The sequence below is a fragment of the Leopardus geoffroyi genome, chromosome B1 (genome assembly GCF_018350155.1).
Source record: "Leopardus geoffroyi isolate Oge1 chromosome B1, O.geoffroyi_Oge1_pat1.0, whole genome shotgun sequence".
NCBI classification, from domain to species: Eukaryota; Metazoa; Chordata; class Mammalia; order Carnivora; family Felidae; genus Leopardus; species Leopardus geoffroyi.
The window spans coordinates 170,652,779-170,671,840 of NC_059327.1; the positions used below are offsets into that span (position 1 = coordinate 170,652,779).

General features: G+C 39.2%; 1 protein-coding gene across 14 annotated transcripts in view; it reads right to left on the reverse strand.

The window, feature by feature from the left end:
- The window catches only part of LIMCH1 (LIM and calponin homology domains 1), a 330,658-nt gene that overhangs the window by 38,421 nt on the left and 273,175 nt on the right, over positions 1 to 19,062 (reverse strand). For all 14 annotated transcript variants that reach the window (XM_045474223.1, XM_045474232.1, XM_045474227.1 and 11 more), the window contains 2 exons: positions 15,653 to 15,868; positions 228 to 318 (listed from right to left, as the gene is read on the reverse strand). In XM_045474223.1, the coding sequence (XP_045330179.1) occupies positions 228 to 318; positions 15,653 to 15,868 (307 nt within the window). The remainder of the gene's footprint in view (positions 1 to 227; positions 319 to 15,652; positions 15,869 to 19,062) is intronic.

A 19,062-nucleotide genomic window follows, 5' to 3' on the forward strand; every position in this document is an offset into this window, starting at 1 on the left:
TACCACAGTAGCAAAGATGTATGGGCTCCTGTTTCTGTAGCCAGATAAATCCTACGGTCAGGATTTCCCCAGGAAGTCTCTAGGTGGCAGCACAGTCACACCCAATTGTAGAGCCTTGACTCTACCTACATCTCTACAGATCAGTGGGAGAAATTCTTGACTCTATTTTCATCGTATCTTAACAGTTATCATGATTTCCTTTAAAACTAGTTTATTGGGAAACGAACCTGGTGAGGCAAGTTCTGTATTCCCTTTCTGTGTTTCTTTGCCATCATTCTCATCTTCTTGACTGTTGGGTTCAGTTTCTTCAGTGGTTTCCTGAAAAAAAAAAAAAAAAAAAAAAAAGATTTTTTTTCCCCTTTGACTAAATTATCCCTTTGGTAGTTCTAAAAGACAAAAGATTTCTTTCTTTCTTTTTGAAGAGGAATTTTTAGGCCAATGAGGTAAACGGCCTGTATCAACTCATTCTTTTCAATTTCCTAGGCAGCTTTACGGTGAAAGGCTGGATTGGCTGGAAGGAGATACACTGTGAAGGAGGAGAGGGGCATTATGAGGTCACACGTGCCCACCGCACCCCCACCCTTTCTTACTGCCTCAGATGCACATCCCACTTTCCCTTTCCCGTCACCACTGAGTTTTCAAAATCATAGTCACTACCTACTTGCTCACACATGCCTTTAAAGTTGGCTTAGGGTCATATCACCAGTGGGAAAAAAATTTTTAAGGTTACAATTAACCTGCCCATAGCTTGTCTTCAGCACAGATGCCTATAACTCTTAGCACTGTGGATTTTACTCCGGTGTTCTTTTTCTTCCTGGGGTTTCAAGAACTCTCTATTACCAATTTCTCTCATGTTCTCTCCTCTTCTCTGGTTCTTACTCCTTTTCATCTCATCAAAATATGGGTCATTTCTAAAAATTTCAACTATTTTCTATCACCTGTGCTGAATCACTCTCAAATGTATCAATTATTCTCACGCACTCACTGTTACGTTCTCTATCCATATATGAATTGTAATTTCACCTCCAGCCCTGAGAGTTCATCAAACTTCAGTCTAGCACATTGATGTCATGGTAAATGGCTCACACTAGACATGCTAAAAGTTACCTTAAAATAAGCTCTGCCTCTAAATCTGACTATTTCTGTTTATGGCATCACATGAAAAAACTCTTAAAAACTTTTTTTTTAACACTTATTCAATTTTGAAAGACAGAGAGAGACAGGGTGTGAGCAGGGGAGGGGCAGAGAGAGAGGGAGACACAGAACCCAAAGCAGGCTCCAGGCTCTGAGCTGTCAGCACAGAGCCCAACACGAGGCTTGAACCCACGGACCATGAGATCATGACCTGAGCCGAAGTCGGACACTTAACCAACTGAGTCACCCAGGTGCCCCCCCACACAAAAATTCTTAAGTGTGTTCTGATTCATATCTCACAACTGCCCATCAGTTGTCAAGTCCTGCTAAGGTTCTAACACAATACTTTTCACATCCATCTCTTCTTTACTGTTTCTATAAGCTAGGGCCTGGGTTTATCCTTGACTCCTTTGTCCTTCCACTAAAGGGTCTCTGATTTGGATATTTCTGTCTAATCCACTTGGCACATCACCGTGATGTTCACCTCTCTCAGTAGTACTTTAGTAAATCACTTTTATGCCTGTGTTCCTCTCCTTCAGAAGTACTTCGTTTTATCTGTTTTATGCTTCATAAAAGTTATGATGTCAAAAAAATTTGCAACAACCTAAATGTCCAACAACTGGGGAATGGGTGAATGGATTACAGTATGTCCTTAGAAGGAAGTATTATGCGGTCGTAAAAAAGGGTATTGAACAATTGTTAATGATATGTGAAATACTTGTCATCTAATGTTAAGTCAAAAAATGTAAAACATATATTCAGTATGATGCCTATAATCTACACATGTAAGATTTTATATATGCTGTATGTATACACAAATATACCTGCTAATACATATATAAAAGTATACATAAAAAGACAGTAAGGAAATATACTAAAATGTTAACAGTGATTATTTTTAATGTGCTTAAATTTGGATGACTTTTTCTTCTTTATAAATATATTTTCTGTTTTCTAAAATGTTCTCCAATAACTATGTATTGCTTGTGTAATCAGAAAACAATATCACTATAATTTTATGTTATCTTTACTTGGGAGTCAATTGATTCCAGAGTGATTACAAAATTCTCCGACTGATATTATAGTACTTGCTTGAGAAAAACGAATGAAAGGATAATTAAATACTGGCTAGAATATACCTCAACAACCAAACTGAATAAATTAAAGACTATTGTGTTTTTTAGTAATAGTATCTTATTGTAAAGGGTTAAAGAATTTTAAAAATATGTATAAAATAATAAATTTTAATAGGTTTTAAGGTAAATATTAAAATTGGCTTCAGAAAAGTCATTATTAAACGCTTTATAAAATATTCCCATAGGTTCTCAGAAAGCTATGAATTTATTGGTCTAAGTATATATATTTTATTCATAAATCAAAATTTCCTTTTCAACTAACCAAAATGAAAGCCCCTTAAAGTTAATATAGTGGCGGAAACTGTTATTGAATTCTTTAAGAGCAAAGAAATTTTATGAAAGAATGCAAGAATTGTTCAATATATGCAAATCAAAAATGTGATGTACCACATTAATAAAATGAAGGATAAAAATCATGTGATCATCTCAATAGATGCAGAAAAAGCATTTGACAAAATTCAACATCTTTTCATGATAAAAGCTCTCAACAAATTAGTTACAGAAGAATGTGCCTAACTACAATAAAGGCCATACTTGACAAGCCCACAACTGACATCGTACTTAATGGTGAAAAGCTCAAAGCTTTTCCTCTAGGATCAGCAACAAGACAGGATTTCCACTCTCCCCACTTCTATTCAACATAGTCCTGGAAGTCCTAACCAGAGCCAATAGGCAAGAAAAAGAAATAAAAGGCATCCAAATAGGAAAGAAAGAAGTAAAATTATTTCTGTTTGGAGATGACATGATTTTATATATAGAAAAAGCTAAAGACTCCACACACACACACACACACACACACACACACACACACACTACTACTATTAGAACTAATAAATGAATTCAGTTAAGTTGCAGGATACAAAATCAATATACAACTATCCAAAAAAGAAGAAAACAATCTCATTTACAATAGCACCGAAAAGGAGAAGATACTTAGAAATAAATTTAACCAAGGTGAGAGATCTGTACACGGAAAACTAGAAAACCCTGATGAAAGAATTGAAGAAGACAGAAATAAGTGGAAAGGTAGCTTGTGTTTGTGGATTGGAAGAATTAATATTGTTAAAATGCCCACATTACTCAAAGCAATCTACAGATTCAACGGAATCCCTATCAAAATTCCAGTGGCACTAGGGGCGCCTGGGTGGCGCAGTCGGTTAAGCGTCCGACTTCAGCCAGGTCACGATCTCGCGGTCCGTGAGTTCGAGCCCCGCGTAGGCTCTGGGCTGATGGCTCAGAGCCTGGAGCCTGTTTCCGATTCTGTGTCTCCCTCTCTCTCTGCCCCTCCCCCGTTCATGCTCTGTCTCTCTCTGTCCCAAAAATAAATAAACGTTGAAAAAAAAAAAACCAAAACAAAATTCCAGTGGCATTATTCACAAAAATAAAAAAAAAAAACCCTAAAATTCATATGGAATGTCAGAAGATCCCAAATAGCTAAAGCCATCTTGAGCAAGAAGAGGAAAGCTGGAGGCACCATACTTTCTGATTTCAAACTATATTAGCAAGCTACAGTAATCAAAACCATGGTACTGGCATAAAAACAGGCACACAGATCAATGGAATAGAGCAGAGCCCAGAAACCAACCCACACTTTTATAGTCAACTAATTTTTGACAAAGGCACAGCACTAAGAACACAAACTGGGTAAAGAATGGTTTTTTCAATAAATGGGGTTGGGAAAACTGGGTCTCTACATGCAAAAGAGTGAAATTTGATTCTTATCTTACACCATACACAAAAATCAATGTCTAATTGGATGAAAGACTTAAACGTAAGATTTGAAACTGTAAAACTCCTAGAAGAAAGCAGGGAGAAAGCTCCTTGGCGTTGACTTGGTAATTATTTTTTTGGATTTGACACAAAAAGCACAGGCAACAAAAGCAAAAATAAACAAATGGGACTACAACAAACTAAAAGATTTCTCTACTGCAAAGGAGATAATTAACAAAATAAAGGGTAATCTATAGCTTGGGTAAAAAAAATTGCAAATCATTTATCCAATAAGGAATTAATATCCAAAATATATAAGGGATTCTTACAACTCCACAGTTGGGAGGGCGGGGAGAGAAAAGCAAATAATCCCATTAAAAATAGTTAAAAGACCCAAACAGACAATCCAGAGAAGGTATACAAATGGCCGACAGGTACATGAAAAGATGCTCAACATTACAAATCATCAGGCAAATCAAAACCGCAATGAGATATTACCTCACACCGGCTAGGGATGGCTATAATTAAAAAGTTAAAACATAGCAAGTGTTGTCGAGGATATGAAAAAAAGGGAATTATTGTGCACTGTTGGTGGGAATGTAAGTTGGTACAGCCATTGTGGAAAATAGTGTGGAGACTCTCCCCCACATTAAAAATAGAACCATCATATGATATAGCAATTTCACTTCTGGTTATATAGCCAAGGAAAATGAAATCGGTATCTCAAAGAGTTATCTGTACTCACAGGTTCGTTGCAGCTTTATTCATAATAGCCAAGATATGGAAACAACTTAAATGTCAATGGATAGATGGATAAAGAAAATGTGATATGTAAATATTACATTATATGTATAATGAAGTACACAAATAAAATGTGATATGTTAATATTATATACAAGTTGATAATATGTATACATATAATTTGTATATATATGCAAATAAATATCTATCTCTAGCTACCTATATACACATATACGGACACACACACACAGTGGAATATTACTGAGCCACAAGAAGGAAGGAAATCTTGCCATTTGCAACATGGATGGGCCTGAAGAACATTACGCTAAGTGAAATCAGCCAGACGTAGATAAATAATGCATGATCTCAGTTATATGTGGAATCTAAAAAATAAAATTTAAAAAAGCCAAACTTGTAGTAACAGAGAGTAGAGTGGTAGTTACCAGAGGCTGGGGTATGGGGTACGAGGGGAGGGGAAAACAAAGGAGAATGGTTGTTGCCAGGGTCTGATGGCAGGGGTATCATGGGAAGTCATTGTTTCATGGCTACAGAGTTTTGGTTTTGCAAGAGGAAAAAAAGAGTTCTGAAGATGGATGGCAGTGATGGTTACACAACACTACAGATGTACTTAATACCACTGAAGTATACATATGAAAATGGTTAAGATAGTAAATTTTATGCTATGTGTATTTTACCACAATAAAAATAATTGGAAAAAACCACTGTAAAAAAATTGTTTGCAAATTTTCTAAGTTTAAAAAAACACAGGGGCACCTGGGTGGCTCCGTCGGTTAAGCGTCCGACTTCGGCTCAGGTCATGATCTCACAGCTCGTGAGTTCGAGCCCCACGCTGGGTTCTGTGCGGACAGCTCAGAGCCTGGAGCCTGCTTCAGATTCTGTGTCTCCCTCTTTCTCTGCCCCTCCCCCACTCGCACTCTGTCTCTGTCTCTCTTAAAAATAAATAAAACTTTAAAAAAAATTAAAAAATAAAATAAAATAAAAAAACACAAAGCAACTTCAGGCAACAAGCCTTTCAAGCTTTCTAAGAGATTTTATAATAGTGTCTACTGGCAAAATGTGTTTTTTCTTTTGGAGAATGGGGTGATTTTGAAATCCTCAGAATTACGTGGGCATTTTCTAATGATGGATAACCATGTCAATTCTGAAAGAACATAACATTAAATTAAAATACACTTTTAAAACCCTAGGCAGGAAATAAGCATCATATTTTTATTATTCGATGGATTTTGTAACTTTTTACTACATTAACAAGCCTGACTTGAATTCCTTTAAAGAGACCTAATGAATGAAAATAGTCAAGGAAACCAAAGTCTCTTTTATTATATACGTATATGTATATGTTGTGTGTGTTTACATTGTTATATGAATGACTGACATGATAGCAGCATTTGAAGATGAACCAGTTTACAAAAGAGTAAGTTAGGTTTTATAATTTAATATGCTTCCCCCTCCATACACATAGAAATATTAATACGTGATAGTACTTTTGTTTTATGATGTCAATATATAAAATGCCATCAGAAATACTGATTTTTAGGTTGCCCCCAAATTGATTAGATTATAGAAGGCTATCTGAGATTGGGAATCAAATTTGGAGATTTAAATACTGACGAATAATGAATGCTTTTGAGAACACTAGTGTTTCCAATTACTAAAAAAAAAAAAATTAACTATAAAAACCAGGCCAAAGCCTCCCTGCTCCAAAAATGAACAACGAAACAGGCATGGTTTATTAAACCTCAGATGCCAGCAATTTTAAGTTGTATTATTTTAGGTACTACTGAGAAAGAAAATATACTGTCTGTTAAGTATGATATACCGATTGTAAGATATATACCGATTTAGAAACGTTCCAATGTGGAAAGCGTGCCACTTGGAATCAAGGAAATAATTCATGAAGTCCTTTGCACATAATTTATAATGCAAAGGAGACAAAATCCTCAAGCACTCCTTCACTAAGGATTATTTTACTAGCACATCACATTCCAGGAAGATTTTACTTATGCATGACCAACGGAGAACTTCCATTTCCAAGAATGCTCACACTTCTGAAAGCATTTCTATATGCCTAAACACTCAAATACTGAGTTCCCAGATGACCCTATTTTTCTTCCCTTAAAATGATGCTTTAAAGGTTACATCTTGTAGTCACAATACTTGCGGCATTTACCATGTATCAGCACTGTTGGGGCATCTCACGTGGATTATTGCATTTGATTCTCAGAGCAAGCTTATAAAGGTTATGTATTGATATGATTCTCTTTATACAGGTGTGGAAACTGAGGCCCAGGAGGCTGTGGCTTACTCAGGGTCACACTGCTAGTAAGCCGGGGAGGTGGGAACCCTACCGGGTGCTGATAACCCCAGTGCTCCATTCTCTGGTTTTGGTCTCACACGCACCTCCACATTGTCCCCAGGTATTTAAAGGTTTTGATCATTAAGAAGCAATCTAAAAGGGGTGTCTCGGTGGCCCAGTAGGTTAAGCGTCCGACTTCAGCTCAGGTCATGATCTCGCGGTTCGTGAGTTTGAGCCCTGCATCAGGCTCTCTGCTGTCAGAGTCCACTCTGGATCTTCTTTTTCCCCTCTCTCTCTGCTCTTCCCCCGCTCACACTCTCAAAAATAAATAAACATTTAAAAAAATGTAAAAAAAGCAATCTAAGAACCTGAGAGTCCCCAAGTTTATTGCTGAAATCGTTCAAACTGCCTTTTCCATTCCCTTTCTTTTTCATCCATTCTACCTCATTCTTTCCATTCTACTTCTCATCCATTTGTCCTGCAAAAGATGAAAACTCTCCGGAATCTCTCAGGAGAGGAGGCAATTTAGCTAAGTCTCTACTCTCAAGGGCAGCTTGGGACCAGAAAGCCCCCAGCCACCACCCCACCTTGGGGCTTTCCATCAGCCCTGGTTCTGAGGGGTCAGGGATGCTCACAGCACAGTATCTGGCATAGAGCAGATATGTAATCCATGTTAGGTAAGCAAATATTCTGTGCATTATTTATGGAACTTATACTCTCCAGCTTATTTTAAAGACATGCTAGTCACCCAAATCAGGCGATTAACTAGCAAAATATTCAGGATAAATTAAGAGAAAAAGCAAGCTGTGACACAATTTAAATAACATTAACCCACTTAAAAATATTTTATATGCACTGAGAAAAAGAGGAGAAGGAGACACATTTGAAAAAGAATCTTAGGGGGTGCCTGGGTGGCTCAGTCGGTTAAGCATCCGACTCTTGGTTTCAGCTCAGGTCATGATCTCGCGGTTCGTGAGTTCGAGCCCCGCATTGGGTTCTCCGCTGGTCGTGTGGAGTCTGCTTGGGATTCTCTCTCTCCCTCTCTCTCTCTGACCCTCCCTGCTAGTTCTCTCTCTCTCTCCCTCTCCCCCTCCCCTCTAAGAAATAAACTAAAAAAATTAGAAAAAATAAAAAAGAATCTTAGTATCCATTTATGAGTGGCTGGAAGCAGTACGTAGTTTCTATTTTCTTTATACCTTTCTGTGTTCTGCAATATGTAGAGACCACAGTTGGCTCTTGAACAAAGGTGGGGTTAAGGGTGCTGACCCCTTCACACAATCAAAAATTCACCTGTAACTTTTGATTCGTTAAAAGCTTAACTACTAATAGCCTATTGATAACCAGAAGCCTTAGCAATAACATAAACAGTCAATTAATACATATTTTGCATGTTATATGTATTATATGCCGTATTCTTGTTTTTAAAGTTTATTTTCTTTTTTTGAAAGACAGAGTAAGTGGGGAGGGGCAGAGAGAGAGAGAGAGGGAGACACAGAATCCCAAGTAGGCTCCAGGCTCTGAGCTGTCAATACAGAGCCCAATGAGGGACTCAAGCCCACAAACTGTGAGATCATGACTTGAGCCGAAGTCAGACACTTAACTGACTGAGCCACCCAGGTGTTCCTATACTGTAGTCTTAGAATAAAGTAAGCTAGAGAAAAGAAAATGTTACTAAGAAAATCACATGGAAGGGAAAATACGTACAGCACTATACTGTATTTATCAGAAAAAATCCACATACACATGGACCGGTACAGCTGCAAACACGTTGTTCGGGTCAACTGTGTATATAATCAAGGGAAATCCCCAAAGACAGTTTAATTAACTTGTGTCTGGATACTGCATCTTGAAGGTTTGTTATTTTTGTACTCACATCACTATTTCAAAGGAAATGAGTTCAAAATTGGCAGTTTTAACCACCACTGATAGACTTAGAAATTTGCCTGAAACAAACCTTGCCTTGCTGGAAAATTCACTTTCTGACCCATACTTTCCTTCAGTTACAGCTCAACAGAGAGAGGTCTTCAATTCTCCAAACAGAACACTGTTCAAGAATGAAAACAAGTAAATAAGAATGGACCCCTGGGCCTGAATAAATGAACGCACAGAAAGGTTGCTGGGGTCTAAGCCAGGAATGAGCTTCTCCTGGACTGAGAACTTGATCCATCCAAACTAGGTCTGGGGCCAGACTTGGCCTTGAGGCCGCAGGTGGGAGGTAGCCGATTCCTGGCCCAAGAGGAACAAGGTCTAGCCACAAAATCTACCTAGCATCTGGCTGCTCATTCTCACAAGGATCTGATTGGTGGATTGGCCCAGAGAGTGACACTAGAGAAGGAACTGGAAACGCGAAGCACGAGAGCAAAAACCGTGCTGAGACCCAGAGCCTGGGTGGTCCTGTTTCCAGGACAGAGGAAGAATGAGAAGCTGGACTGATCATTTAACCTCCATGGGTTGGAAGATGTGATACCCAACGTCCTTTCCTGAGCTTCTATTCTGTGACTGAGTGATTTCCTGGCTTCAGTCTCGAATAACTTCTCTGGACAGAGGCCTGGAAAATCCGTCTATTTATGTCTTGGTACCGTGAGCCAGGTGCCACAGATGTGGTGCATGTGTTTCCCCTTTCACTTTTAAACCTCTAAGTATCTATTTTCAGTGGATTGAAAGAGGATCCACGTGAAGAATCAGACTCTCCATTCCTTGAACTTTTTCTTTTTGCCTTAAACTTTTCAAACCAACAGGTAAGATGGGCCAGCTTTGATTTTTTAAATTATCTTTGATGTATACTTTTTTGAAGCCTGTCACTGCTTCTGCACCTAAATGTCTTTAACGATTTTAAAAGGGCCTTAAATTGAATACTCTTACAATTACTTCTAGATGGAGAAAAACAGTTTCTAAAGAAAAAACTCTGATGACATTTGACATCTAAAAGGAATTTGCAGTTGGTCTCAGTTGTAAGGAAAACAGCACCTACTCAAATGCCTTCCCCTTGCTCTCACTGCAAAATGAAATGTTTCAAGAAAGATCTGATTGTCTGTTTTCCTGGATCAGAAAACGTTAGTAAAGTACTAAATTTTCAAGAGGAAGGCCTAAAGCTGATGTTTTCAAGGCTGAAAAAACAGACCTACCTACCTTATTACTTAGTTTGAGAAAAGCAGATGAAGTAGTCTGGATACCTACTGGTGAAGTTTGGCCCTTCTTGGTCAATGAGGGAGAACCGCCACAAATCTGGTAAGAAGGTGCTGGCCAGCAGGGGGCGCCTGCCTGGCACCACCTGGGATGAGTTGGCAAGTGGGAGCTGATCCCCAGGATCTAGGTGGCAGAGGGAAGCCAGAATTGGGGAAGGGGGAATAATAGAAGGAGCAAAAAGGGCTGCGGAAGAATCACACGAGCATCTGCAAAGGCGATCACCTTCTGGAAAAAGCTATTCACATCTGCGTGTTTCTTAGTGAATTATAGCTGGAAAGGCTGACAAGCTGAGTTGGACGATGACAAGGAATTCATGTCATTTGTTTGAAATGCACACCTGTGCAAGAGGGAGAGTAATTTTGACGATCTTGCTCTAACTGAAAAAACTTTATACCTACTTAACCTTTTGGGGCTTCTGAAAAATATATTGTAATTTTCTCCCATTTGTTCTTTGACCATATTAAAAATAACTTAAGGACACCTCTGTCTGTGAGTCGTCCTGACATTATGCCAAATGCTCTTTATACATACATTCTCACAATAACCACCAGATGCATATACTATTATTTCCCTTATTTTAAATATAAACTGAGGCGCAGGCGGGGTTAGATCTTTGACCTACTGCATGGAGTATTCTAGGTGTTTTAGGAAATGGTCATTTTTGGTACCACTGAGGAAGGAAGAAATTTAAATACAAATACAACTCACAGTGGATCAAGAAAACACTGGACTAGCTTTGATGGAGACATAAACGTCATTCTGTAGGCTACTAAACAGAATAAATTCATCATCAGAGAAGAAGAACTTCCAAATTATTTTCTAATCCTGGATTCTAGGAGTCTGCATTTGTGCTATGACATGATTTAATCACAGAAGCCAATATACTAAAATGCAAAAGAAAAAAAAAGTGTTAGGTTTTTGCTGGGAAATATCTTAGGGATAATCAGGTAAGGTCACAGGAGACAGGATCCATCTGTTTGGAGGATATAGCATCCTACTCACCCTCATCACCTCTTAGCCCTGTGACCACCTCCCCCCACCTTGGAATCTTCTCATGGGTTCCTCCCCACTGTCCATGCTTTTGCTTCCGCTATTCCCAACATGAGGAATAGCCTCCTCCATTCCAATGCAAATCCCGCACTTGAGTTCAAGATTCAAAATCCACATCCCACACAAAACCTTTCCCACTAAGCGCAAACAATAATGATCTTACTTGTTCTTTGCCATCTTATACCCTTCTAGTCTGCCGACCCTATTGTCTACCACTTAAGCAAATATTATTTTATATACTTTTCTGGTTGCTTTATGAAAACTGCCTTCCTGGCACGTTTCTGAGTTTCTTTTCCTGTCTCAAAAATGGGGCAGAGGGCAGTCCTTAAATCATGCTTCTTGGTTAACAGGCAACCATTGGCAAGGTAACTGCCGTCACAGTCTCATTATCTTAAAGGTGATTCAACAGAGGATGATCTGGACTTTGCTGGTATCGACAGATACAGCCAGAGCATTAAAAAAAATAATAATAGCAAGCCTCACTTAATTTGGGATCTATTTCTAAAGTGAGAGAGCCATGGTCCCAAGAGTTTTCAATGAGAAAGATGAGGTAGAAATGAGCCAAAGAGATGCCATAATATTGTACAAAAGCAGCCATGCTGGCCCAAGATGCTGATGCTCCAACCTCACCCTGTCCCCCCACCCTCCCCCCGGAGGCCTGCGATCACCCTTCTCTGCTACTCTGCCTCCACGGTCTGAATTAACGCTCCTGCCCACTGCCGCTATGCCCTTTGAACGGTTCCAGCTTGCCCTGGAGAGCCGTGACATTTTAGTGGTGGGTGAGGCTAACTCCTCTGTAAAGAGTGTATCTGTTGGGAATGCAGTTTTTGGAAGAAAGACACCATTTAAACAGAACACTATTCCTTTGACAGCCCCACAGAATGGGGCAAATGAATTAGAAACAGCAAATCAAGTCCAAGCTGGTATCAAGCCTGGGGAGGCTGTGAAGCGCAGTGCCCTGTTTTAAGCCGGCCACCATATTTTGCCATGACCAATGAATTCCATCACTTCAACAGGAATACACTGGCTGTTAACACAGTCAAGAAATGCTTTTCTTGGAATACGGTGAAGGAAGTAAAATGAGCAGTAGGTTTATTGGAGAAGAGATTCTTTTAAAATGACTCTTCGGACAACACACTCAGAATGGAAAACTTTTGGTGTCACACGTTGTAAGAGAGCATGAAGAGTGTTTTAATAATGAGCCAACATCTTGTGTCATATAGCTAACAACTTGGCTTAGACTCTAACAGATATATACAGGTAGTTATCTACCCAGAAAATAACGTAAGAGCTGCTGCCATAGTTTATTCAAGAGCCAGAGGTACCAGAGCCAGGGTAAATAAATGCCACTTCCTATTCACAACCACTAGGACTTATTGAACTAGAAATTACTCCAAAACTAGGCAGTTTTTCCAAGTAAGAGATACTTGGACAACAAAGGAAGAGACTCCCAGGCTTTTCCATGAGTTTGGGCCTGCATCCTGAGACTGCCCAGGATCGGACTGGTTCAGGGGAAGAGACCACCCGGCCACCTTGTGTTTGGAATTTTCCTTGTTACACTGTGTAAATTTCTGAAATAACATGATTTCTTTCAGAGCATCTAATTTTGCTTCTCTTAAACCAAGATACTTTTGGGGATATGCAATCAATGTGAAATATTTCAATCCATTTTCTCTTTGCCTTTAGGGAGTTTTACTACTATTACAGTGGAAAATGCCTGTCATTAAAAGAGAACAAGCTATTTTTTTAATATGCTCATTGTGAAAGTAAAAAAAAATTACTATTACCAAGAATGGGTGTATATATATACACACATATGTATATATATGGCATGTAGATATATATATACCTATTCTTGATAATAGTAATTTCATCAAATATATATAATAGTAACTTTATCAAGTATATATAATTTAAATATATATATTTATTTAACATTTTCTTATTGTTGAGGGACAGAGCATGAGCAGGGGAGGGGCAGAGAGAGACAGGGAAACACAGAATCTGAAGCAGGCTCCAGGTTCCGAGCTGTCAGCACAGAGCCCGACGTGGGGCTCGAACCCACAAACCATGAGATCATGACCTGAGCTGAAGTCAGACGCTTAACTGACTGAGCCATCCAGGGGTCCCAGGAATGAGTATATTTTTAAAGGGAGGCTTTACTGCTCTAAAAACAAACAACTTCCGTTTTCTTCTGTTTTAGGAGTCTTCTACTTAAGGTCATAAGTAAAGTTTTTTTTTTTCCTTCCAAAGCGTTAAAAACTTAGAACAAGAGAGGTTAAATAGTTGGTTTAGGGAGTTTAGGCATTACACACCATCCAATCTCTTCACTTAATCCTTTAACTTCTATCAGGAATAAAATCCATTCATCCACGAGCAGGGTTTTCCCCAAATTCAAATAACAAAATGGTGGGGGAAGAAATGGTGAGAGGTAGAAAGTAGACACGTTCCTGATAGCAGAGCGCTCAGGATTTGTGTTTACAATTAATCTGCTGGGCCTTGGTAAGCCCTGTGTACCTCCGTTATGTGGTAAGTGTCATGGGATGAGCATAGCGCCAACACTGTTGCTTTTCCAAAGTACAATGAGAAAGAGCTGAGCTCCACACTATGTGCAAAGGCCCTGTGACCTGATGGCATAGTCAAATTGAGTCATGGAAAGGTATTTATGAAAGGAACTTAAAATTGCTTCTCATTAAGTGTGGCAAAGATAAATAAGAACAGAATTACTAACTGTCCTAGAAAAGCAATTCTACCACTGTAATGCCTAATTAATTCTAGAAGCATCTAATTTACAGGCATATGTTTGACTCTACCAGTAAAGTTTCCATGCTAGTAGCAAAACTCATTATTTCATCTTATGATAATTGGTAAAAACTCTTCAGAGATGATAACATTTACACAAATGAAAAGTGAAATTAAATTCCAGGTTGACAGACTCAGCATTTGCCTGGATCACAAAACTTTGCTCCTGGAGACCAGTAAACACATTTCCCTGGTGAGGAAATTATTTTGGTTTATTCCAATTTGAAACTCTTTCATAGGATTTGAGCACTGTGGGGAAGAATTAAATCCTCTCAGCTCCTCTGAGAAAGAACACTTTATTCTTCAAAAGACAAATCCCAGAATGAAATTGGACCATTATCTTACACCATATACAAAAATAAATTCAAAATGGATTGAAGGCTTTAATGTAAGACCTAAAAGCATAATATGCTCAGAAGAAATTATGGACAGTAAGTTCTTTGACATTTGTCTCAGCAGTATTTGTTTGGACCAGTCTCCTCAGGCTAGGGAAACAAAACTAAAATAAAAAAAAAAATGGGATTACATCAAACTAAAAAGCTTTTGCACAGAGAAGGAAACCGTCAACAAAACAAAAAGACAACCTACTGAATGGGAGAAGTTATTTGTAAGTCATACATCTGATATGGGGTTAATATCTGAAATATATAAGGGATTTACATGACTTAATATCAAAAAAACCAAAGTGGTTAAAAAATGTTCAGAGGACTTGAATGGACATTTTTCCAAAGAAGACTTACAGACAGACAACAGGCACATAAAAAGATGCTCAGCATCGCTCATTAGGGAAATTCGAATCAAAATAACAATATCACCTCACTCTTATCAGACTGACTACTACCAATAAGACAAAAAATAAGAATTGGCAAGGATGTAGAGAAACGGGAACATTTGCACACTGTTGGCGGGAATGTGAATGGTACAGCCACTGTGGAAAACAGTATGGAGGTTCCTTAAAAAGTTAAAAATAGAACTACCTTACGACCCGGCAATTGCACTACTAGGTATTTACCCAAAGGATACAAAAATACTGATTTGAAGGGACACAATGCACCCCAATAGCGGCATTATCAACAACAGCCAAACTATGGAAAGGGCCCAAATGTCCATCAGTTGATGAATGCACAAAGATGATGTGATATATATTCACCAAAAGGAATGAAATCTTGCCATTTGCAACAATGTGGATCGAACTAGAGTATATTGCGCTAAGCGAAATAAGTCAGTGAAAGGCAAATATCATACAATGTCACTCATATGTGGAACTTAAGAAACACAACAGATGAACAAAGGGGAAGGGAAAGAAAAATAAGATAAAAACAGAGAGGGAGGCAAACCATGAGACTCTTAAACACAGAGAACAAACTGAAGGTTGCTGAAGGGGAGGTGGGCGGGGGGGATGGGCTAAATGGGTGATGGGGATTTAGGGGGCACTCGTTGCGATGCACACTGGGTGTTGTATGTAAGTGATGAATCACTGACTTCTGCTCCTGAAACCAACACTTATTTTTAAAAAGACATTCTTTCACAGTGGAATGATCCCAAAAAGGAAAAAAAAAAAAAAGTTTGCTCTTACTCTCAGTTCTTGGGGAACAGAATTTGGCTTCTTTATGTTGATCTCAATGCTATTGTTGTCTTGTTTGAGTTCCACTGGGGACCCATCCACTCTGGCCACACCTTCAAACATCTGGGATTTGGTTAATGAGGAGGCAAGTACCACCGTGGGACTCTCTCTTTCCTTCTCCTTGTCACCATGAACTGTTTCTCCATTCACACTGACTTTCCCATCTACCTATAAAAAACACAGTGAACAAAAAACACAAGCTATTCCCCAATGAAAGACTATAACAAAAGAACACATTCAGAGTCACGGTAAAACATTATCACTTAATAATCAGGATCCAACCAAAAGTAAGGCCTCTCAAATGCTTCCATTGGCTGTGGAAATTAGGGCCCCTATAAATGACCTCTTTAAGGACCTCTTTTATTTATTTTTATTTTTTTAAGTTATTTATTTATTTATTTATTTATTTATTTATTTTTAGTTGTTTTTAACATTTATTTATTACTGAGAGACAGAGACAGAGCACAAGCAGGGGAGGGGCAAAGAGAGGGGGAGACACAGAATCCCAAGCAGGCTCCAGGCTCCGAGCTGTCAGCACAGAGCCCGACGCGGGGCTTGAACTCACAAACTGTGAGATCATGACCCGAGCTGAAATCAGACGCTTAACTGACTGAGCCATCCAGGTGCCCCTAGTTTACAATTTTTTTTAACGTTTATTTATTATTGAGAGACAGAGAGAGACAGAGCATGGGCATTGGAGGGGCAGAGAGAGGGAGACACAGAATCTGAAGCAGGCTCCAGGCTCCGAGCTGTCAGCACAGAGCCCAATGCGGGACTTGAATTCAAGAACCGTGAGATCGTGACCTGAGCCGAAGTCAGACACTTAACCAACTGAGCCACCCAGGTGCCCAGAACCTCTTTTAAAATTCATCAATCTTCTCGGGCCACTTCACTTTGGGTTAAATTTCCTGTTCACTTGGTCTGTGCTCTTATTTTAAAGTACAGAAAATTAAAGAATCTTAAGTATAAATACATGTCACACATTTGGGTTGCAGTGTACTTCATTCAAGTTCTGATTACTATTCCACAGTTTTGAGATTTTTGTTTCTGGCTATCATATAAATTAGGTAGAACCCACCTCAGCTCAGGAGCCTTCCATAGGTTATTCTGTGGTAAGGGGGCAATGGGTACATTTTTGGAAGCTAACACGAAGGGCAGGGGGCCTGATACTATGCTATATTACAGTGAATCCCTATTTCCAGTTAATTTTACAATCCCAATTTTTCCAAGAACAAAAGGCCATCACATTAAAATATTTTTGTTTTGTACCCATGTGTAGGGAAGGTGGTAAAAGCAAGAAAGGAGGAGCAGAGAGGGTGGTTAGTCTGGCTTCTTGAAAGGCACCTAGAACCCTCCGTCTTAAAGTCTGGGGCAATATACACAGTGGTCATAAGAGGAAGCTGCAGTCAGACAGCCTAAGACTCAATCCTGGCTCTACCATTTAAAAACCACATAATCCTCAACAAGTGTCTTATCCTCTGTGCTCAGATTCCTCATCTATAAACTTTTATAATGGCATCTCCCTGATCGTGCTGTTGAGGGGATTTTATGGGTTAACATATGTAGAGAGTTTACAACAATATCTGGCACAATTTATGTATATAAACATTAGCCATTATTATTACTAGGCCTTCTAAAATCTTTCAAGAGGAATAATGGAAGGTCAGATATTAGTTAGGGTTTATTTACCTTAAGCCTGTGGCTTGAAGAATCTATTGTCTGTGATCCATAAGAAAGAAACTTAAATCATAACTGAGCACACCCACATAACTATAGCTGAAATAGGGGTTTTGCAAAATACTTTTTACCTTTATTTTATGTGATGCACTATTTTTTTTTTTTTGTATTCTATTTTACTTTATTAAAAAATGCTAGGGGCGCCTGAGTGGCTCGGTTGGTTAGGCGACTGACTTCGGCTCAGGTCATGATCTCGCAGTTTGTGAGTTCAAGCCCCGCATCAGCTCTGTGCTGACAGCCGAGTACCTGGAGCCTGCTTCAGATTCTGTGTCTTCCCTTCTCTCTACCCCCTCCCCTGCTCACGTTCGGTGTCTCTCTGTCTTTCAATAATAAATAAATGGTAAAGAAAAATTTAAAAAAATGCTAATACTAAGCCACTAAATTGATTTCATAACCTGGCAACAGGTAATAATTCTCACTTTGAAAAACACTGGCTTAAACTATTTCACTTGATTTTCCTTTACTCTTAATTCTGTTGTACTAGGAAACTAAGGCCGTATTCTCTGTCTCCCTCATCCCACTGCCCTACCCACAGGAGCACACACACACACACACACACACACACACACACACACACGTACCCCTTAGCTTCGACCCTGGCATTATCTGGTAACAACTTTCCATTTATATACTACCTTTGACCATAACTGGGTTCACCCACTGAGTGGTGGGGCTGTGAATGGGGCCGATAGCCATAAATGCCTATGATGAGTCAAGGGCTCATTGGTGGTCAAGAGTGAACCCCAGCTCTAAAAAGATCTCTACTTAAGTTCTTCTCCCCATTCCTCCATGAATGCTCTTCCTGAGACCTTTGACACTGTTTTGCCACAATGGTGAGAGACAGGGATTCCTCAGGGCCAAAGTCTTGCCATAAAGTCATCTATCAAAATTCTTCTGTTTAAATGATCACCTTGCACTATTTATATAAAGAAAGGGAAATGGACATCTACATTATCTGATCGGATGCTTTGGATACCAAGTTAAATAAATGTATTATCTACCCCTGTTCTGGGCCACCTCAATATCAAATCTTCCTTCATGAAACATCACAGATAGTTCATGGTCACGAGCCCTAGGCGAAGGAGACCTGGTGTAGTACTCAGGTGGGATATTGAGCATGTATGGGGACATGATTATCTATGTGTGAGCCTGCCTGATGAGTGGCTCATTTTCTCAAGGAACATTCATGTATTTACTCAAAAAGAACTTGGTGAGTGCCTACTATTTCCCAGGTCCCTATGCCAGGCTCTTAGGAGGAAGCTGTGAACAACAAAGACACAGCTCCAGCCCTTCGGGGGACACACATCTCTATTCAACCCAGATGAGACATCCAGGGTACTTTCCTTTTGTTCTGTCAAAGGCTAAAGCACAGATATTTAAGATCCATTCTGAGTTATGTAAGCAATAGTCAGAAAGCATATACTTTGGTTCCCTCTGAAATTCAACAGGAAGATACATGACATCACATTACTCAATTAGTTTAGCTGAGCAAACTTTCTTCACAGTCATGTGCCCTTGTCTCCTGGTGATGAAGTCCACCTCTGTCTTCTATTAAGAACCCATGTGGCGTGCAGGGACCATGAGAACTGATTTTTTTTGTAGTCCAAAGAGCTTTAAGCCAAAGA